This window comes from Eucalyptus grandis, chromosome 2 (genome assembly GCF_016545825.1).
Source record: "Eucalyptus grandis isolate ANBG69807.140 chromosome 2, ASM1654582v1, whole genome shotgun sequence".
Classification (NCBI taxonomy): Eukaryota; Viridiplantae; Streptophyta; class Magnoliopsida; order Myrtales; family Myrtaceae; genus Eucalyptus; species Eucalyptus grandis.
The window spans coordinates 9,335,621-9,359,165 of record NC_052613.1 but is presented as its reverse complement, the minus strand read 5'-3'; the positions used below and the strand labels follow the sequence as shown (position 1 = coordinate 9,359,165).

Genomic DNA, 23,545 nt, shown 5'->3' with positions numbered 1-23,545 from the left:
CAAGGGTATTTATGCGAGGGAGAATGCAGAAGGAGAAGTGACGAAGATGGTGAGGTTTGATTAGAATATTCATTAAAAAGGAAAAAAAAAACGACAATTAAAACTATTTGGAGTGGTTCGAAGTTTCGACGAATGGTCGAAGAAACAGCTGGGTAACGGGGGCTTCGTGGTGACCTACGCTTACATGATGTAACGACTTTGACGTCAACTCCCCCAAAAGTCAACTCTCTCTCTCCTCTCTCTCTCTTACTTTGTTGCCAAAACCATGTAAATTTTCTCACACCTTTTTGGGGGAGAATTTTTAAAAAAAAATTATGAACTTATTGCAATTATGATAATTCAATCCATTTGATCAATTTTAATTAGCCGGAGCTTGTATAAATGCCAATTTTCCTACGTTAGTGATCGACACAGACATTGACAAATTTAATAATATTTTAATTTTTTTGGATTTTTGGATTTATTGATTTATTTTTATCTATTTTCCCCTTCTTCTTTTTTTTCTCCTTTTTCCCCCTTCTCTTCATCTTCATCTTCATTCCCTAGCCGATTGCCAAAACTCGGTGACTAGCTAGAGGCTAGGTTGGCAAGGTTGGCCACTAGCGAGGCTCACCTTTTCTAGTGGCTTGTTACCAAGTTCTGCGTGACCTATTAGAGGAAGAAGGGGAAAAAAATAAAAGAAAGCAAAAGAAAAAAAAAAGGAAACATAAATAAATCAAAATAATATTTAAATATTATTAAAAATCATCCATAACAGCACTAATTGTAGCATGTAAAACAGGTGTCTTTCACATCAGTGATGGATAGCTCAAATTGGCATAATAGACTGAATTGGCATAAGCAAAATGTTTAAAACTCTATTAACAAAGAAAAATGTTTATAACTGAATTTATACAATTATAATAGATTTAAAATTGCATTGGTAAATTTCCCCATTTTAAGACAAGAAATACTCTCCGATTAGGATCCTCTAAAATTAGATAAAATTAGCCTTAAAGATCTGAACACATAAGTAGAAAGTAAATTGAATGGCACTCATTGGTTATGAATGTTGTTTTCTTTTTACTCCCTCTTTCTTTTCTCATAGTTAGCCCTAATTTGTCTGTGAAAAAAGGATATTATAAACGTCATTAAAAAAAAAAAAATTAAGTGCCATATTGGTTAAAAATTATTGGCTTGGATGCCGTCAGCGATTTCTCTTATCAGAAAATCCGACATTGTGTCAATTTATGATAAGTTGGCCGACATGACTCACTGAAGTCCAATTAGTAAAAACATAAGAGACCATGTCATTGACCCTTTGTTCTTGCCCTAAAATTGACAAGTTGGGCTAACTTAGGGCCAATAAGCAAACCTTAACCCTAATCCTTCAAAATTACTTATACAATTACAAGTAACTACCTACGGGAGAACAAGCGAGAGCCTTAGAAGAAGCTGAGTCGAGATCATTGGAGTCCATCTTCAAATCCCAGTCGAGGCTAGAGCATCAAAAGAAGCTCAAAGAGAAATAGGAGCAAGGTGGCCACTTGGTTCCACAATAAGAGAGCTCAATGGAAGCAAAATAAGGAATTCCATAAGATTACGAAGAGAGACGACGTTGACAATTGGGAGAGCCAACGAATAATGTTGTATTGCAGTTAGAGTGAGTGCATCGAGAAGAAGGTAATACGTACATGCACCAGTATCACAAATCTCTAGTGAGATCGGGCTATCTATGATTTAAAATAAACTAAGAGTTACTCCTCTTCCTCTGCCTCTTCGTCATCGTCATCATATCACAAATCTCCAATGAAATCGGGCTGTCTATGATTTAAAGTAAGCTAATAGTTACTCCTCTTCCTCCTCCTCTTCCTCTGTCTCTTCGTCATCGTTGTCATCTTCTCCTTCTTCTTCTTCTTATTTCTTCTTCTTCTTCTTGGTGATGGAATCAAAGAAAGAAATAGGGTGTGTATCACAAGAGAGTCAAAGTAGTTAATCTACGATGGATATGTTTTCTATAAGAAATAGTCATTTCAACACTTAAAAAAAAAAAAAAAGCCTCATAAGATGAATGATATGCCACCGAAGGTAATATAGTCAACAAATGTGGCATTTAATTGATTGAATATATATATCATTCAAGTGAGTATTATAAGAAAATTATAACACTTATGATGTCAATATACTTACTATGCAAAGTCACTAGGTGATGATGCACAATCAAAAGACAACCATGACCACTAGCATTAGATTAATTATGAGTTTAAGTTGGTCCATACTAGAGAGTCCGAAATACGGTGTTGTCCATATGCAATGGAGAAAGATTGTAGCCCGTCAAAAATATCATAGACCAGTGTTTACTCGGCGACTTCATAGTTTCCTCCTTGACACCAAAAAAAAAAAAAAAAAAAAAAATGGAACTTGTTGTGATTCTCAAAGTACCGGTGGGCAGAGGGAATACTATTCGGCAACGATAAAAACAAGACAAGACTAAATGTAACATCATTGTTTGATTGAAAGAACATAGGATGCAGGTTGTTTGCAATTGGGTTTAACTTAGTTTGACTTTCGAATAAGATCAGACTATATACTATTGGAAACAAGTTTCAAACAAGAATTGCATTGATGCAAGCCAAATACAAAATTACATTTTCTCTCCGATTTATTTTTTCAAGTAGTTCAATAATCCAATTTAATAATGTTCAAGCGTTTTTTTAGTCCAATTTGAGATAAATGAAGTTAACTTATCCTTTTATTAAAGACTAGGGTTCATATCATCAAAATTCCAAATTGATATATTCGTGTCACATTTACCTAACAATAAATCCAAACTGCTAAACTTGTAACAAATCTTCTAAAATCTTATAACAATATTAGGGATTTTAGCATATCTTTGAATTGTGAATGAGCTCTTAAGACAAAATTAGTAGAATTTCCAATCTCAGTTTATTTTTTTTTCAGACCTTGCCATACCAAAACGACGTCCTTTTAATAGATTCATTGTATTGAATTCTCAAATTAGATAGACATCACTTGCCAATTATCCGAGTTGTTTGGTAATTGTGATCCCATATTAACAATTTGACAAGAATATTGAGCGAAAACTAATTGATGATCAATGGGGTACTTGTTTGGAACATTTTGTGACATGGGAATTAATTCGAGATAAATATGGCATGGATATATTGATTGGAGATTTTTAGTGTTTTCAATCGTTGTGATCATTCAAGCCTTTTCATTTAAACCATTTATCGCAAGCGTGAACTAGATTATCTCATAGCCCAACAAATACCTGAATATTTATATGTGCACGTGTCGTCATCTCAACATGTATGAATAATCTAATGAATGAGTTTTCAACTAATTTCATTGATTTCTTGAAAATAAGGTTAATACTACAAAATACCCTAAACCGATACTCTTATGACAAAGTTATTTGAAATTATTTTTTTATCATCAAAAATCCCAAACGGGTATATCTATAATAAATTTATCCGAATTAATATTTTGACCACAAAAAACCCAATTTAATAAATTTATGACAAATTTACCTTTCATTAATTTACATTAAATTGGATTAATATCACGAAAAACCACAAATTGATACATATATGATAAATGAGAATAAAACCCCAAATTGATACACCTATAAATTATTACGTATCATTTAACTAAGTAATTTGACGGTAAAATTTAACAGAAAAAAATATATAGTAAATTTATCACAAGTATACTAGTTTGAAATTTTTTATAGTCAAAAAATTAATTTTATTTAAACTTATCACATATATATCATTTTATGATTTTTCAGAATATTTTTCTTTGAAAATAACTTTGTTCTCTTTAGTTTCCCATTTTCCGGTTCTTTTTGCCTGTCGTTTATGTGGCAATCAAAATCATGATTAATCAAATCAAATCAAATCTGTCACAGTCAAACTATGGCTCAAGGAAAAAGACGAATATTTATTTTAGACGAAAAAAACAATTCGGGTATATATTTTAACAATAGATGAAACAACACAAGATCCTGACTTTTTCGCCATTCGTGTAGATCGGACTACATGTTGCAATCCTAAAAATATATTTTATAATTTGCTCACTCATTGTGATGTGTCAAAAGGTCCATTTCCGGGAAATATCTCATTCCCTTTGCGGCTTTACTTGTAGTAGGTACAGACTATACAGTGAACCATACAAGATTCCATGACTTGTCAACAAGTATAATTACCAAATATTATTAGCCTTAGAATTATTAAACTATGAACATCAATAATAAAAAATAGAAGGATGCTAACTACCCATATCTAGGGAAGAAGCTATAATTATCACAATATCTAAAAATAAATTCGTGAATTCCAATATTTAATTTTGTAGTTTTGACAAGATATTTGAATCGACTATTAACAATAAACCAAACAACACTTTTATCGCAAGTGTAATTGTAGAAAAAGCATATGATTACAAGATCTATCCCAAAAAGTCGGTTTACATATCCAAGCAGCCTGACATCTTAATCTCATTTGAGCGAGCTTAGATATTGCATCTTATCCCGATTCATTGAGGGGATCGGGTCAAGGCTATCAAAGTCAAGATAAGACGTACCTACTTTCAAACGAACAATTTCCAACTAGTTTCGATCTCTTATAGGTACACATGAATTATAAATATCGAATTCCTTTTATCAATGAATTCAAAGATAAAATTCAAATTCAAATTCAATGAAGCTCGATTTAGTCATACCCAATTTTAAATGAGCCGTCCGTGACTTGTTTCAATCTTCATAAGTACACACGACTTTCGAATATCCAGTTCCCTTCATTAAGGAAGCCAAAAGAATTAAGTTTCAAACCCCTTTGATCCTTTCAAAGCGGCACTCCCCATTCCCGGAAACTCCTTGGGAGTTTCGCAGCAAAAACGTGCCTCACCTTCATCGCCCTTTATTCGGCCCGTTCTGGGATCCGAACCGGACCCGCGTCCGCGTCGGCCCGCATGCCACGCATTTCCGGACCACGACCGGACGCGGTCCCGGGTCGTCTTTCGCTCGGTTTTGCAAATATTATTATGCTGACAATCTTAACGACTCCCCGCAATTGGAAAAATAAGTCAATTTTTACTGGCTGAATATCCGAATTCCTCGTAATTTCCCGTCATTTTCCTCGAACCCCACGAGGGAAAATGAATTCTCGGAATTGCCCCTCGGACCAGGTGATCTGGGTCCCTTTCGTGTCGGATTGTCGCCCCCCGCGGTCTTGCTAGCGTCTTTTCCGTGAAAGCGCGGCTGCGTAAAGTAACTGAACTTTACACGTGGCGCTTACCATCTCCACTCTTCACCGTCGGATTATGATTGTGAAAATCATAAATTAATACAAAAGATAAATTTATTTGAAATTTAAATAAAATTTATATTTTTTTAAACCGTTGATAACAACTATGATAAACCACATTTAGTGCAGAGACCCACCTCCCACGGCTCCCTACTTGAATTGAATAACTCACCACCACAAGATAGGTTACATTTAGGATATTTTACCCTTATTGAATTGAATAACACGCGATAATTAATAGGTATATCAATTTGAAATTTTATCATTTATTTGTTGTAATATTAATTCAATTTAACGGAAACCAACATAAGATAAATTTATCATAAATGTATAAATTAGGAGTTATTGGTGGTTGAAAATAATTTATAATAAATTTATCACAAATATATTAGTTTAGAGTTTTTTGTGATAAAAAATTAATTATGATAAATTTTTCATGTATGTACCAATTTGAGATTTTTTTATGATATTAGTCTTTTTATTTTATTTTTTTTCTATCTTTTGGTATATGAGGTTTTGGCCTTGGAAATTATTGAAGCTTTACGAAAGAGTTTTGATCATGTAATGACATGGATCACCCATTCAATCGCGATTTTTTATGTCATGTCGATCCATGTGGCACAAGATTGATTAGCGACAAACGTTATCAGTCGAATGTGTAGGTTAATACAGGTGATTTTTTTTTTTTTCAAATCAACGTGAGTCTGAAGGTAGATTGAGTTATTTTTACGTGTTGGTTGGTAGTCCGATTTAGTTTCTAAAGTTTTATAGAAAGAAAATAACTTAGACTTCAAAGGTATGTAACGAGGAAACTGCAACGTGGCTTCCTGGAACTTTGGCAGAAATGACTTGGAGAAGAGGGAGAAGAAACAGCCCTTGAATTCTCTATTCTACTCTCTCTCTCTCTCTCTCTCTCTACGAGTCTGACTCGAACGGACCGGGCAACTGTGACTGTGGAATTTTCCCCTTTCTTCACCTCGATCAACATTGCCTTATGCCCTAGAAAATATAACAAGGCACTTGGAAGATGAATAATATCCCCATTGACTATTAATTAGTCTTGACTTTGAAAAGATCTATGTTGGATTTCATCCCTTCTTCTGGGCAAAAGTTTTTTTTTTTTAAAATTATAGACTTATTATATTTATGCTGCTTTGATTCTAAATATTTTAATTGTATAAATTTAATCATAAACATATCTTATTAATGAGTCCATTTGGTCAATTTAAGCCATAAATTGCTAACGTAGATGCATGCAACCCTATGTGGCGCAATTGGTACTAACGTGAATATTTTTTAATAATTTTTTAAATATTTTTCTTGTCTTTTCCTTTCTTTTTTTTTTCTTTTTTTTTTGTTTGGATTAAGAGCTGGCGACCCTCATTAACACTAGGCAAGAGTGTTGCAGCCCTTGTTGGGCACTAGTCGAGGGCTCACGCCTTTGCCATGGCCCCTAGCCCCTTGCCCAAATTTGGGCCAAATGAAGGCATCGTAGCCCTCGCCCAATCTAAGCAAGGCCGACGGCACTCTTATCTAGCGAGGGCCGTGAGGCCCTTCCTGCCCTCAGTCCAAAAGAAGGTATAGAAAACAAAAGAAATTTTTTAAAAAAAGTTCACGTCAGCATCGATAATACCATGTAAATAATCGACGTCAATGTCAATAATTCCCATCATAAATTGGCTGGATGAATTCAATTAACAAAATGTGAAAATGTTTAGATCTAAATTGACACAATTGGAAGGTTGATTATTGAATTGGTACATGTACAATATGTTTGAGATTTTTCTGATACTTTTCCTCATTTAGTTGTAGAAATATTTCACAAGAAGGATTCGGATCCTCTATATCTATCTACATTTTGAAGTTAACCTTCTTATAATGCTTCATATTTCAGCAGCCAAATAATAGATTCGCATGTACAAGCATCCCTAAAATTATCCAGTGATCTTATACAATGAAAAATCCCTAATATTTTTGTAAAATCACAGATCATCCAACCCGTTCCGGGCATGAATCAAGAGCATATAGTCGTTGCTCGAGGGATGAAAAAAAGGCAAAATGAGGGAAAAAGAAAAGAGTCCTCTAAGACTTTGATCTAGTGATGTGTTCTAATCTAAAGAGAGTAAATTCGAGATGCAAATTCATTCTCCTAAGTTTAGAGAAATTCAATTCTCGTAGGAATGATTGCTCTGTGCATGTGCATATACGGCATATCAATCGGTGATACATATAGAAGCAAATCTATTAACATTGAGATTTTCCAAATACGACACCATAATGCCAATTTCCTGTATCATATGCACACAAGTAAATCGATTAACTTATACAACTTATGCTCAAATACTTTGGGATGAAGACATCACAAGCAGTATAGCTTTTGCACGACACTTATTGGAGCATCATAACTCTTTTTTTCTATTGCTCAAGTGCATAATTTTAAGCTCATCCTCTCTCTCTCACGTCGTGGGCTGAGGGCTGGTGCTTTGGGCCGGTGTCATCCACTGCCTGATCGCAGCTGCGTTGGTGTATGTACTTCCCCTGTTTTTCCCATTATTATAGTTCCTAAACATAAGGCAAAATCAGGCAACAAAGAGACTCTGCTCGATACTAATCCAATTTTATTCCCTCGTGACAGAAAGGAAAGCATCGGCCCGACTTCCATGGGGCGAAAGCGCGGGCAAAAACACGGCTTCGTGGATTTTCGGCTCTCCTATCCTTCTTCGTTCTTGGACGAGATGAGTGCGTCCTCTTCTGTGGTGAACCGATATGCCGATTGGAGTTTCGCTTCGCTCTCTTTTCTGCTTGGCTGAATGATTTTCTTCTTTTTTTCCAATTGAGTTATTTCCTTCCATCATGGCTTGTACAACAATCTACAATACATCATGGCTTTCTTTTCTTCTTCCTTTGAATCAAACGACGGAATCGACACACGGGCATAGGAGCTCACACTCGAAATTAACATATTTTCTTCACCAAGTTCAAGTTTATCTTCAAATCACTTTGGGGCAATTAAAGGGCCAAATCAAACATCCCTATGCAAGCTTTTACTGATCTCGTTTCTCCGACGAGTCACGTTGACTTATTTTTATTAAAGTAATGCTACATTGAGATTTTCAACCATAAATTACTAATGGCATTCAATTGAACAATTTTTAACCATTGTGTCGCTTAGGTAATAGGAAAATAAGTTATAACAGTCAAGTGAATACCGTACGTAATTGTGACACTTATAGTATCCTTGTTCCAAACACTTTCTATCTTGTCTATAATAGATAAAGAGAGAGAAAAGACAAAACTCAAGAACAATTCTTACAATGATCTCAAACGTCAAAGATCGCTACTTGCTAGCTCCCAAAGCAGGCAATTGGAGATATTGCAATGACAGTGACAACAGGAAAAAAACAAACAAACAAACAAAAAACCCCAAAAAATCTGTACTGGAGGAAAAAGGCACACAGAGGACATGGCCCTCAAGGTCTTCAACGTCATGCGCATACTTTATTGCTCTATAAAAAATCTCATAAACAAGTACAAAAGATGGCTGCTTAACTATTCCACTTTTGCTTGCCACCTATACAACACTAATTAGGGTTATCGCTAACATTTGTCATAGGATTTGACAAATTAACCTTAGGACCTCATAACTTTCGGAGCAAATCTCAACAGCCTGTCCAAAGCTCCTATTTGAATTCCTCCTCCCAAACTTGACGCTCACAAAGTGGGCAAGTAATGCTCGCCCGCATAGGAGGCGCCCTTGCAAAACTTCCTAAACATGGAGATGCATTTCTTGTCCGAGACGACCTCGGTCACTAGTTCGAGGTCCATTTCGAACCACTAAGACCCTTTTTGCGAAGGCCGCCAACTACAACTGCTTGCCTCACATGATGATTCCCTCATTACATGATTGACTATATATACCACCTAACTTTAGTGCATCGATCAAACCCTAATTTAGCTCCCATCCATGAAAGACCTTGGGGGTGCAAGACTGTTACCATCAGACGACGACGATGTCTCCGGGATGCCGTTGTACCTGATCGCATGCTCAAAAGGAGTGGCCGGAAATGCTGAGATTATCTGCCAATCATTACTAGCCCCAAGCTGTGCATGATGGCTCGTTGGCAGGAACTCCCCAAAAGCTTTATCTGCCAGGTGATAATGTGTGGGGCACTGATCCTCCACCTCGCCTGAATTAAATACATCATATTTTAAATTGGGTAATGAAAAAGATTATGATATTTATATGCATTAAATAGACAAATGAGATGTTATGTGATACCTAGTGGCGGTTGAGCTGTTTCAGGAAAGGGAAGACTTTCAGTCTCTTCCAATGTGCTCCAATGTGAGTAAGCTTCTCTGACCAAACTCTCAACATGGGGCTGCAAGTACCATATTATAAAAATCATAAATTAAACAACATGGCTCTACAGAACTTGAGCTAGAGCATGAAACACTCAAATAAGATCAATGCATACCCTGATGATGTTATTTGTGAGGTCCCTTTGGGTGTAGATTTGCCCATTAACCACAGCCCTTTCAACTTGACAGATTGGATTCAAGGTGATGCTGGAGTTGAGCCCTTGGTATATGTAATGCATGTTACCCTTCTCACAGGTCATTGCATGCTTTATGGTTGCATCCCAGACCTTCTCAGACATACCAGTTCCCAATATCTGTTTTTTTTTTTAGAAAATAAAAAAGGAAGGGAAAAATAATAATTAATCTCCAATTAGCGAAGCAAAATTTGAAAAAAAAAAAAAACAAAAGAAGAAAAAAATCTAGTATTAGTACCGTTCTAAGCTTATTTGGGTCCACAACAGACAGCTTCAGGAAATCTTGGACAGTCTTAATCCCTGCTTTGTAAAGCTTCTTGTGAAATGCTCCCTCTTTCCCAATTTTCTCTAGACGCCACACTTCGTCCCCCAATTGCGGTGGATAATGCTTCTTGTACACTTAAATAACCAAAAAAAAAATAAAGGACAATAATTTTAGATAATTTAATGAAAAGCAAAAAAACAAAAGAATAGGAAAAAGAAAATAGTGATGGACTCCTTACTTAGTTAGTTAACTCAATTTGCATATTGTTATGAGTTGATTGATCAATTAGAACATCCGACTAATTTCATCAATTTGTCTATCTTATACTTCCTTAACTAACTAATCTTGTTTGCAAGCAGAACAGAATCAAATAAAACCCTGACCATTTAATACAAAATTCGCCTAATAACAAATGTCATCTTCTATTTATCTTCCCTTTTCGTCTCCATTCTCGTTAAATTACATATTTATTGACTTCACTTGATTCAAAATTTTCTTTTAATTAGTGGAGGACCCGGACGGTTGCAGCGAAACACGCGAATATGCAGTCACAAATTATCTTTTGACCAATTAATTAATGTAAAAGCTTGCTTCAACAACATTCTTCTTGTCTTTACTTAATGAAACAAGCTTAATTCAATGGTCTAATTTAATACTAAAAAAACCCTTAATTTAATGGTCAATCATGCGTCCCACTAGGCACTACAGCTGGCAAGACGACGAAGGCAAAAATGATTGTTAAATCATAGAAAAGTACGAGATTAGAAAGATTTGTCCCCAAGTTTCGTAGCTGAATTTTTAATTCTTTTTTTTTTTTTAATTTTGGATTTTGGATTATATCAGACGACGAAAGGCTCAAGTCTTGAACAAGTGAAAGTGGATGCTCTTTAGGGGTGATGTCTTGACCCGTGCCCCGTAAAATCACTTCTAATTAGTGACCCACCAAAATGACTAGATAATTCCCATGAAAAAGAAAACGGAAAATAAAACTTCGTAACAAGAAGGTAATTTATTGTTTTTTTTTTCTTTTTAAAGCAAAAAATATATTTTAACATTCAGCAATTATATAAAGCTTGAGGCAATTTTGAATGTTAATATATGTTTCTTAAGAATACTTTTAGTGTGTTTAATTTAAAATTTAATATCCAGCACCCTAATCAAAACCAACCCAAATTTTCAAGATTTAGGAAGCTGAGGGCCATACATTGTATGTGTGTATAGAATTAAATGAACTATCAAATTATTGTCTAATTTAGGACATTCTACATTAGGTTATGCGCATAATCTCATCTACTACATAAACAATTCCACTACTAATCATCTCAATTAATGAAAATATGCTTCATCATGCTCTCGCTAGATCAAGCTTTAACTTGATATCCTTATGAGCTAATCTATATTGTTGATCCATTACAAGTTATAAGAAAAGGGAAAGAAACTAAAGAAGCCCCCTTCTGAAATAGGTCCCAAAACAGATTCAGAATGTTAGAATTGACCACATCTCCATGTTGAATGGGGGATACAAAAGCAAACCCTAATTTAATTTGCCCATTTAAGTGTTGAACTTGGGACATAGATCATGGACTGGTAGCTTCATCTCTTCTTATTTAGGTTATAGTTGGACAAGGACGTGGCAAAGAATTGGCGGAGCCCGCATGATTTAAGACCTAGATTCCCCTAGTATTTGATCTGAGTTACATGATCAGACTATCTATCTTAATCTAGAACATGCGACAAATTTATGCTCAGTATGCCATCGGAGCGGGCACTTTTGACTGAAGACTGAGATTTGATCTCTTTTGTTCACTAAATTATGATTGAAGTGTTAGGTAGTGTGTATTAAATATCAATCTTGACATGTACCAACCTTGATGATATCTATAGTGTATACTTTTGGAACAGAACTGCATATGAACTCGAGAAAAACCTAATGAGAATCAGGTTTTCGTATGCATAGTTCAACAATGATCAATGCACTTCGAGACCCAGAATGCTAATAAAGAAAGATCATCCAGGCGAAAATCTTATTATAATATCTTATGCATGTGAATCAATGATATCTTCTCTTAACAAACTACAAGTTCATGTACAAAGAATTCATCATTTCATGCGGTTAGCTGCAAGTTTCTTGTTTTATCTGAATACCCTATGAAATGGAAATGAATTTTGTTGTGTATTGAGAGGTTTGATTATGTAATCATATATCTATACATAACTAAGAAACGGATATTAGTGCAACTACTCGAAAAAATTCAAACAACTCACATTCTCCTCGGTGATCTTTGACGATGAATGCCTCGGTCATGGCCTCATGTATCCTAGTGCCTTGGTAGCTCCCAGGAGAAACCCTAGCACCAAGCCTAAACTTCCTGCTCCTAATCCAGCTTGAATTATCGGTCAGCTCGATATCCCCAATGGCAGCCACCCCATTGCTCCTCATGGTCACGCTCAGCTCTCCAGCGAGCAAAGGCCTCTTCCCTTGCCTCTCCCTAACGATGTTCCGATCAAATTCCTCACTCGTCCAATTAGTGCAGTCTCCTGGAGGAAAATCACCGTCCAGGACCACAATCTCGACCTTAATTGGGCTAGGAAGAGTTGGGGGGGCCGCTTGATCGCCTCTTGTGTCAACAAGCATGATCTGGAGTTGAGAACCATCCGCATCCATGATCTTGCTTCCAGTGAAAATAGGCAGAGTGAGACTTTTGCTGAATCTTAACTCGAGGATCGGGGGTTCCAGTGCTTGCATTCGGAGCGAGGGGACCCGCGTAAGCATGCGTGAGCACCGTGCAAGGCTGCTGTGCACCTCTTCATTTACCTGAGGAAGTAATAGAGAAACAATTAGACCAAAAAAATTTAAGGGTTTTGCCTGTGATCATAATATGTTATGGTCTAGGGCTTTCAGTTGATATGTTTTAAGTGGCAAAGTAATTCACTATGAGATCATAGACTCATAGTACAAGGTAAGTGATTGTGATGCATGAGAGATTTCATTAGGGTTTCTCCAATCATACATGAAAATTATAGCATTCAACCCACTTCCGTTTGTCCTCTCTCTAATTTCTTTTTCGAAATGAACAAAGATCAACAATGAAAAGAAAATATTTTTACCAAAAAAAAAAAAACAATGAAAATAAAATATATATTATCTTGATGAAGGATGTAAATTAGAAAGAGAGAAGGTTACTTTCAAGAACATATTATTAAGTGATAATTGAAATAAGAACCTACCACTCTACGAAGCATCGGCTCCAAGCCCGAGCACAAGTTCTTCAAGGAGTTCACCATCAACACTTCTCCTATTACACTGGGTCAAGAAATACAGAAATTTCATATGATGAGAAATTCAAAGAAGGTTTGTATGCATAATAAATAATACAAAAATCAGATCGAGTAAAATTTCAGAAATGAGGGGGAAAAGCGAACAGAATAGGAGGAAATCAAAACATACGAAGCCAAAGAAGGTCGAGTTCGCGTCCGTTTTTCAGACGGCTGATCGGAGTCCGAACCAGAATCGCTGAATAACCTTTTTGCAGCCATTGATGAAGTCCCAAAAGCTGTCAAATTGTGCGTCTGTGTGTGTGTGTGTGTGTGTGTGAGAGAGAGAGAGAGAGAGACAGAGAAAGAGAGAGAGAGAGAGAGAGAGAGAGAGAGAGAGAGAGCGCGCGCGTCTGTTAGGGAAAAGGAGCGAGAGGAAAGAACAATAGAGTTGGGAAGGGACAGAGGGGGTATTTATGGAGAAGAGAGAGAGAGAGAGAGAAGAAGATGACGAGGTTTTGATTGAAATGTTTGTAGAAAAGGTGAATAATAAAGTATTAGGTAAGCGTTTGAAATTTCGACGAACGGTGGAAGAAACAGCTGGGCAGCAGGGGCTTCGTGGTGACATATGCTTGCAAAATGAAACGACTTTGACGTTGACTCCCCCAAAAGTCATCTCTCTCTCTCTCTCTCTCTCTCTCTCTCTTATTTTGTTGCAAAGACCATATATATTTTGTATGGAACCATGGCGCGATGAGGGATTCTCTAAAATCAGGACCCTCCAAAATTAGATGAATTATTTGTAAGAGCTGAACAGATTGGCTATTTCTTATTTTGCATTTACACCTAGTATATCTTCAGTCACTGTACCCCCATCGCAAGGCAACCAATACCACTAGTCATGACAACGAACGAGGCCGTGCCTTCCTCCCGCTACACCAACGTCACCAGCCCCACCCTCGCCCCACGATGACACCGCCATCTCCATCTTTCATTCCCAAGCACCCACAGAGCCGCTATCTCCCCTCCGCATCTTGTCACCCGATACATCATGATTTGGTTTGGGCTCACATTGCCGGATCTCATGGTGACGAATCAAAGCTTGACCTCAAATGATACTTAGATTACGTTTGGTTCAACTTTAAGGAGATGTAAAGCCATTTTATCTAGAGCAAATATCGTCACCGTTGTCTCTATCGTCTCTATTGATGAAAGTTTCATGTCTCCATGTGTCCATCATCCATTGGGGAAAGCTAACAACCCAGGCGACTCCAATGACCCCAGGGACCCCCGGCCATTGTTGTTGCCCGACCCTTGGCACTTCTCATCGGACCCTTGGCTGGTGTCAAGCGTTGCTTGACCCTCGGCCGTTGTTGCTCGACCCTCGGCTAGCGTTGCTCAACTCTCGGCTGGCATCGCCCGACCCTTGGTCAATTTTTCTGACCTCCTCCGTGTACTCCCAGCAAAGGGTTTCAAAGTTTTTCTCACATATGGCCACGTAAAGTCTCAGCCGGTCCTCAACTTGCGTCGCCGATCCTCGACCATTGTTGCTTGACCCTTAGCTAAAGTCACCCTTAGCGGGCGTCTTTGTCCTCAGATTTGGTTTCCAAGGGTAAAAATGGAATATGATAAAAGTAGCAAGCGCAAGATGGAGGAAAAAATTAATCATTAAACCCTTAGAATAAGATCAGACTATTATTATTTGAAAAAAGTTTCAAACAAGAATTATATCGGTGCAAGCCAAACCACAAAATTACATCTTCTCTCTAGTTAATTATTTCGATTAGTTCAATGATCCAAATTAAACATGTTATAGCGTTTATTTGCCCAATTTGAATGTAGAAAATAGCCAAACTTAACTTATCCTTTACTTAAAATTAGGGCTATTACAAACAAACAAAAAAAATCAAAAATTGATATACACATGCCACATTTATCTAATATTAATTTTCGTGTCATAAATTTCAAATTAGTATACTCATTCTAAATTTATCAAAACTAATCCCAGTGTCAAAAAAATTCAAAAACCAGCACACTATGACAAATCCACTAAAATCTCAAGGCAAAAGTAGGGATTTAAGTAGATTTTCGAAACATGAAGGAGCTCCCAGGGTAAAATTAGCAAATTTTCTAATCACAGTTCATTTTTCAAATTTGACTTCTCCAATATGACGCCATATAGAAGATCCATTTATATTGAATTTCCATCTTAGATTTATGTCAACTGCCGATCATCTGAGTTTTTTGCCACGTGTTTTTCTGCATCACCAATTTGATGGGTTAATGGACAGGAGCTAACAAAGGCTGGATTTATCGCAGATATATCAGTTTAAAATTTGTTGTGACAAAATATGAGGTAAATATAATATGTGTATACCAGTTTAAAAAATTTTATAGTACTAACAATTATGATTATTCAGTCCTTTTTATTATCATGTAACGTGTGCATCCCCTAAATTATCTTGCAGCTCATGAAAACCAATTTTTACATGTAGGTGCATTGTCGCCTCGATTTGTATGAACAATTTAATAAATGAGTCTACTCTCAATTCGGTTTCACTTAATGTAATATTCACATGCTTAGCCATGTTGATAAACTGATTATAACTTGTTCGCATTCCATTTTCCGATTCTCGTTGCCTAATTGTGGGGCAATGGAAATTAAGGTTAGTAACGATATCAAATTAAATCTGTCGCGGTCAGACTATGGCTCAAGTAAAGAGACGAATATTAATCTTAAACGAAGAAAAATAAATATTAATTGTGATTGCTCAGTTATGTGATGTGCCAAAAGATTCATTTCCTAGAAATATCTCATTCCTTTTGCGGCTTTACTCGTGGCGAGCAAGGACTGCACAGAGAAAAATCCAAGGCCATGACTTGTCAACAAGTATGACCAATTGGAAATTCATTATCCCTGGCCTTGAATTACTAAAATATGAAAAAATTAATAATAAAGGACAATGAAGAAGACTTGTATGTAGATAGCTGGATACGTTAAACACATCGTTATCCCGTCCACGATTTCTATTGACAAGAATTGACGAAATGAGTTTCGTGAAGAATTATGGTTATAGGATATAATGAGAAGATATGTCTTGCTATAATCTCATCCCACATGTTTCCACAAATTAGAGTTGATTACATAAATTGGGCAATTCGACATCTCAATATTTTGCGTCGAGCTTAGACAATTCAATTTGACTTGATTAATTGAGAGCTCGGGTCAAGTCCGATGGGCTCATGTCAAGCTATACCCTCCTCAAACGAATCATCCCCGACCAATTTATTTGGAGTATTTCTTTAGCCTTTTAAATGCTTGTTGGATCATCCCTAAGTTTTAGGGTTGTTAAAATAGGTTATAAACCAAATTCTAACCATATTTATTTAAATAGGTCACAAATGGGTTTTAAAGTTAAATGTCTAAAACATATGAGTTTAAATGGTTATGTCATAAACTCACTTTCAACTCATCTAATAATTAGGTCAAGCTCAGCCTAGTTTGTTGTTCTTCTTTGCTAGTCTCTTTTTGAGGGTAACGGCGAAGCCGAGAAAGCCAGGAACTGAAGGGTTATTAATATGGTGGTGGACGTGTTCCATGGGGTCGCCCATTTTTCAAGTGAAACAATCTATGGAGAAAAAGTTGCTAAAATTGAATTTTAGATCGGGTTTAGGTCGCTAAATTTATATTGAACATAAATGGGTCAATTTAAGTTGAACCATTTTCAACTGACCCATTCCGTTCAACGGATCTACCGAATTCTTTACCCAAGAACAAGAGACCCGGGCTACCAACTTCTCAAAGCACTTGACATTTTCGGAAACTCGGTCAAGCTTCGTAACAACCATGGTCTTGCCTTTGCTCCGTCCTTTCTTTTTGGGCCCGTTTTGGGATCCGAATGGAACCCGCGTCTGTGTGCGCGCACATGCCACGCATTTGGACCGGACCAAACACGGTCGTGGGTCACACGGTCTCGCTCAGTTTTATCAAATATTATAATTCAAAGGTCCTGAAATTTTAGCGACTCCCATAAAGAAATGGAAGTCCTTTTACTGGCTGAATCTCCAGATTCCTCGCAATTTCCAGTCATTTTCCTCGAACCCCGCGTTTTTTTTAATTTTCCGGGAAAATTCCCCGGCGGATCAGATGTTTTCTGGTCTCAGTGCGACGGATTCGTCGTCCGGGGATGTTGTTAACGTCTCTTCCGGGAAAGTGCGACCATGATATATGCACTTTTACGCGTGGCACTTCTTACTCCCTTTTTTGTGGCATAGGTATTGGCCTATAATAATCTATGCCATGTACATTTTCATCCGTCTAAAAATTTAATTATATTGATTTTGTATTATATTGGTTCACGTCACGCGGGATCACTTAATATTAGATGCGACCATGATAAATGAAGGACCAAAACTTGATGCATCAGTCGATATGAGTGATTTTTTTAAAATGTAAATTTGAAAGGCAATCGGGTTATTTTGTGTAGTAATAGTCCACGGCGCTAAATTGCTGGAATTTCTTTCTACAGTTCAAAAGAAAGAAAAATAGGTTGACTTCAGAGGCTGTGAGTGAGGAAACTGCGACTTTTTTTTTTTTTTTTGGTCGGAAGGAAACTGCAACCTGGCTTCTTAGAACTTTGCCAGAAATGACTTGCAGAAGAAGAAGAAGAAGAAGGCCTCGAATTCTCTGTTTATACTCTGTGCGAGTCTGACCCGATCGGACCGAGCAACTGCGACCGTGGAAGCTGCCCCTTTTCTTTCCCCCGCTCAACATTGCCTTTTGCCCTAGAAAATGATTATGAGAAACTAGGAAGAATGGGAAAGAGCCCTGTTGACTATTAGGTTCGACCTTTGAAAAGTCTGATGGACTTTCATCTCCTTTTGTTGCAGTCATTTTCTTCGAGATGGGGTATCACGTCGACAGCAACATGGCATAAGGCGGATTTGGATTTTCTATGTATATCTTCATTTTATAGTTAACCTTCTATGGGTGTGTTTAGTTTGCTTTTCTCAAGAGATTTTGGGCTTCTCAAGTCATTTGAGAAAAAAAGTTTAAGATATTTGACAAATTCTCTTTGGACCACTTTAGAAAAATGCCAACATTGAGAAAGTTGAGTTTTTGGCATTTTCATAAGATAAGTAAGGGTGTGTTTGTTTTGCGAAAAATAATTTTCGGGAAAACATTTTCTTCATTTTCTAGCGTTTGGTTCATTTAGGAAAATGAGTCAACGGAAAATATTTTCCTTCCAAAGCTTAAAATTTAGAAAAACGATTTCCCATTTGAAAGAACCGGAAAACATTTTTCAAAATGTTTTAAGGTCCTTACTTAATGAAGAAATTATTATTAAAAAGAAATTCTAATTAAAATTTTTGAATTTGTTATTATTATATCTTTTCTATCCTTTCTTCTTTATGTTTTTTCCTTTTCTTTTTTCTTGTTTTCTCTTTCTTTCTTTGCCTGTGAACGTAAACCCTAACTCCTCCCCTCTCTCCTTCTCTTTTGCCCCTTCCCTTTCATCACTGCCACCTCCTCCAACCCTAGCCCCTCCTACACTCCCATTGGCTTTGCTCCCTCCTCTTCATCTTGGTTGGCATCTTCTACACATTCAATCATTTTTTAAATGCAATTCAAACACTAGAAAATATTTTCAGTCACGTTTCACCAAAATAAGGAAAACTAACCATTTTCCTGGAAAATGGTTTTCCGGAAAACATTTTCCAAAAACGTTATGTTTTTCGTGAAACAAACACACCCTAAACTTTGGTTTTTTCAAAATTGCCCTCACTAACATTTCCGTTTTCTAGTCTTGCTCTTATAAGTTTATTGTACATCTTCTTTGACATTGCAGATTCACGTTGCCAGAGGGTCGCTATCGTTGCCGTTTGTGAGGCTCATGGAAGCTGCAATTCTATTCGTCAAGATTTATATATCTGTCCACTTGTCAAGATTTGCAGGTCTGATGAGCAGACCCAAGCTCTACAAATTTGCCCACCGCAAGCTCGCCGAGGTTGCGCGACCTCATAACCTTCACCTTGACTCGCGGCAGCCCTCGTTCAAATCTATTCACCACGAGGCTCACAAGGGTCGAATGACAAAGAATAATACTGTATCTGCAACAGCTTCGTCGCTTAGCCAATACTACGCATGCATAAAATACTTCCTATCCAGTCAGTAGGTGAAGAGAGAGCAGAGATAAAATTTAAGAACAATAGTTACAAATATCTCAAATGTCAAAGATAGCTACTTGCTACTTGTTACCTTCCCAAACATAGGCAATTTGTGACATTTCAATGATATTGACAACGAAGACAAAACCCCAACATTTGAAATGCAGGAAAAAAGGTACACAAAGGACATGGCCCTCGAGGTCTTCAATGCCATGTGCACGTCTATCACTCTGTTAATAATCTCCCAGATAAGAACAATATAAATGGTTGTGTCAATTAGTCCACTTTTGCTTGCCACCTACAGCACTCGATTAGGGTTGCAGCTAACATTCGTCAAATGAATTCTAAATTCGCCTAAGAAGAAGGAACAATGGAAGACCTAAAAAAATGTGAAACAGTACAAAAGACATCATCAAAATGGTCAATGAAAGAAGTATAAATCCATGTGTTTTATTCCTTTAGTTTTTCAGAACCCGTGATCATTTTTGTCCTTGGACAGGAACTTCCTTTACCATTGTTTCCACCTCTCAACCTCTTCAAGAGCTTGGTTTTTCACCCCGTGATCATTGGAGCAAATCTCAGCAGCCTGTCCTTGGACAGGAACTTCCTAGCAAAGAAGAAGAAAATACTCGTGCTCTTACCATTGTACTCGCACTTCTTGCTTCCACCTCTCAACCTCTTCAAGAGCTTGATGGCCACCTCCCCCCCCCCCCAAATAAAAAACCTGGTGCAATGGAGCTTACCCTTTGACTAGTCTGTAAGAATAATTGTGACGCACATGACATTTTTAATTAATGGTTTAACAATTATGTGAACGTTATAAAAAAAAATTTATTGACTATGAAAAGATGCAATTCTTTGAGAATGTGTAATTCTTACCCAAAAAAAAAATGTGACTATGAAAATAGAATGTGCTTTGATAAAAAAATACATATTGATAACTTGTATAAAGAGTATAGTCCTCTTTTCATCCAAGATAATGAAAAGTTGTATTTCATTCTCCATTAAATAAAAATAATTTAAAATAAAAGTGGATTAAGAGAGAAAATCAAATGCCTTCATAGTAAAAAAAAGATATATCTTCATCCCTTTTATAGTAAATAAATCAAGAATATTTATATATTTAATTAAATATTTCTGCATAAAAAAATATGTTATTGCTTATAGTTGGTATCAGAATATGATGTAGGATCTCATATATATTTTATTAAATTAATATATGGTGTCCTTAATGGTCGTTAAAGATATACACCGCCAACACATTGATTAATACAAGTACTTACTTAATAGAATCACATGTAAATTATTGTTTGCGTTTAGTACTCATTGTGTATATATATTTTCTTGTTCTCTAGCACGTTAATTGTTTTGCTATATGTATTCATATATTTATATATGAATTGATATGTATACTTAAGTCATCATAATGTACAATTTGATTCTCATACATTTATGAAAACTTTATAACAAAAATGATTAAATATTAATATTTAGAGATAATCAATTTATGACATAATTATTGTGTATTACCATTTAAGATTCAATTATGAATGTTTTGTTAGTCACCAAAGTGGCCGAATCTTAAGGTATCTAGAATTTTAAAATTTTATAATGTTTTATTCAGTTACCCATGATTAATCGATGATATGATTGAAATTGATATATTACACATCCTTTTTGGTGTCATGGTTATATTGAAGTTCATTTATTATAAGAACTTAGAGATTCATCCAAAAGTAAATCAATTTGTTTTAAGTCATGAACATATTAGTTGGTAATTAATATGTATTGTCAAATATGATTGTATATTCAAAGATAGTAAATAAACTTTAATGAGATGTACTTATAAATATCAAATAAAAGTTATTAACATCATTATCGTTTAATGTATGTTTGTATATCATACAATCACCCAAAGGAGTACTATGATGTACATGGGAATTAGATTAGTAGGAGTGTCATAACTTATATATGATGCTCACTTGATAGCCATGACCTTTTTTCACTCATTTAAGTACCACAAGTTTGAAAATCGATCACTTAAAAGCCATAAGCAATTTGCATCGATGAAAAATCTAACGTGGCATTAATTTATAATAAACCATCCAATGTAGCGTGGCAGCAAGCTGAAGTCAACAATTGAAAAGGCTGCAAAGAAACAATTACTTCAATTGTATCCCTAATCCATGCTACCATTATACGAAGAAAACATGATAGTTAATTACCATCAAAGCCATATGGCCATTGTAGGAATTAATGGTTGTCACGGCCCTTTTTCCGCGATGTATGTTGGAGAAAAGACAAAGTTTAGAGGTATTGCTAAAGTTAAACCAACGGCCCTCAATTACGCGTGGGCTTTCACAAACCCATGTTTCACAAAATGTTGGATCTCTTTTCTTAAATATCTTTAAAGGTTAATCTACTAGGACTAAGCTTATAAAATGTAACCATCTAAGAGTTATGCTAACTAAATAAAACAAGGCTAAATCTATTACTAAAGCTGCGCAACTAGATCAAGACCTATTTCTAAGATATTTTCTAATATTTGGGATTTTCGATTTTTTTCAAAAAAAAAATTAATAACAAATTTTTATTCGGAAAATATGGACCCAAGCAGCTGCTGGGCTCGGTCCGCACGTATGGTCAAATGGAGCTCCGAAAATATGGTCTGAAGGTCAGCCTTGGGATCAGGCTATGGACACACACACACACACACACACACACACACACACACAAAATGGGCCGTTATAGTAGGCCCCCTCCTTGATTAGAGACAAAACCAGCCCACTAACAAACAGGCCCGATCCAGATCTAATTTCTGAGCCCAGCCCGAACTAACCCAGACCAAAGAAACCCAAATCTCACGAGACTAATTAAGCCCATGCTTCTTCTTTTTTTTTCTCCCTTCGTTTCTTCTCACATTTCTTCCCTTCACCGAGGACCACCCCAGAACAGAACGTTTCACCTCCAGCCATCGGCCCCGACCCCCACCGAACGACCCGAAGAGGCAGAGGAGAAAAGAAATAATGCGACAAGATCTTGGTCATGAGGATCACCCGAAGCTTAGACCGGCATGCCCACAACACATCCTTGTCGCACGCCCTTGGATGGCCAAAATATATCGTAGCTATAGAAATAGACTCTTTACTCGATCGATCATTTAAAATTTTTCCGGTGAACTCAAGTGATTTCGACACTTCTTTTTTTGAATTAAATTTTAACTCTTTTGTCTTTTTTTTTTTTTTTCTTTTTAAGAAAGTTGAGTTAGATGTGGACAATCTTTGGTTAATGTGGCAAAAAAGGGGGCCAAAACGACATTGTTCGGCCTTCTTGTTCCCCCAAAATTGCCCTGAAAATAAACTCTAATCCTTGAGTCTTCTCTTGGAAGACCAAAGAAGAAGAAGATTGAGGAACCGTGGTTCAACTATCGAAGAAGAAGAGAGAGAAATGGAGGATTCGGCTGTTGGGATAGGATTTGGAGAAGACAACTAAGGGCGTGCATGGTAACACTCCAAAAAGTGTTTTAACACTTAACACGGATTTTTGTTCGGAACAAAAAGAAACAGAACGCATTTGGTTGCGTTTCTTTTTTTTTTTTTTTTTGTTTCCGAACGAAATAGGAAAAAAAAAAAAGAAACAACAAATTGTTGTTTCTTGTTCTAAACCGTGGTTTTTTTGTTCTCTTCTCTCTCTTCTTCTTCTCTTCTTCTTTTCTTCTTCTTTTTTTCTTCTTTTTTTCTTTCGCCGGTCGCCGGCCTCCTTGGCCAACCATCGAAGGACCTCGAGAGAGAGAAATGGAGGATTCGGTTGTTGGGATAGGATTTAAAATAAAAATGTTTAAAAATTAAAAGAAACAAAAAAAAGAATAAAATTTACCAAACGTGTTTCTATTCGTTTTTATTCCCCGGAACAAACGACAAACTAAAAATTGTTCCACGAAATGAAAGACTTTTTTTTTGTTTCTGTTCCCTGAACTCGCCAATTTACCTTCTCTTCTCCTT

The 23,545-nt window shown here is 36.4% G+C and overlaps 1 protein-coding gene across 1 annotated transcript; it reads right to left on the bottom strand.

The window, feature by feature from the left end:
- Nucleotides 1-8,779: 8,779 nt before the first annotated feature.
- Nucleotides 8,780-13,753, bottom strand: LOC104434413 (protein SAR DEFICIENT 1). Its single transcript, XM_010047349.3, has 7 exons — nucleotides 13,570-13,753; nucleotides 13,350-13,425; nucleotides 12,387-12,936; nucleotides 10,095-10,255; nucleotides 9,779-9,976; nucleotides 9,583-9,682; nucleotides 8,780-9,490 (listed from the first exon to the last, which is right to left on the bottom strand). Exons 1-7 carry the CDS (start codon nucleotides 13,656-13,658, stop codon nucleotides 9,255-9,257), a joined length of 1,410 nt encoding a protein of 469 aa, XP_010045651.2. The 5' UTR covers nucleotides 13,659-13,753; the 3' UTR covers nucleotides 8,780-9,254.
- Between the last annotated feature and the right edge of the window lie 9,792 nt (nucleotides 13,754-23,545).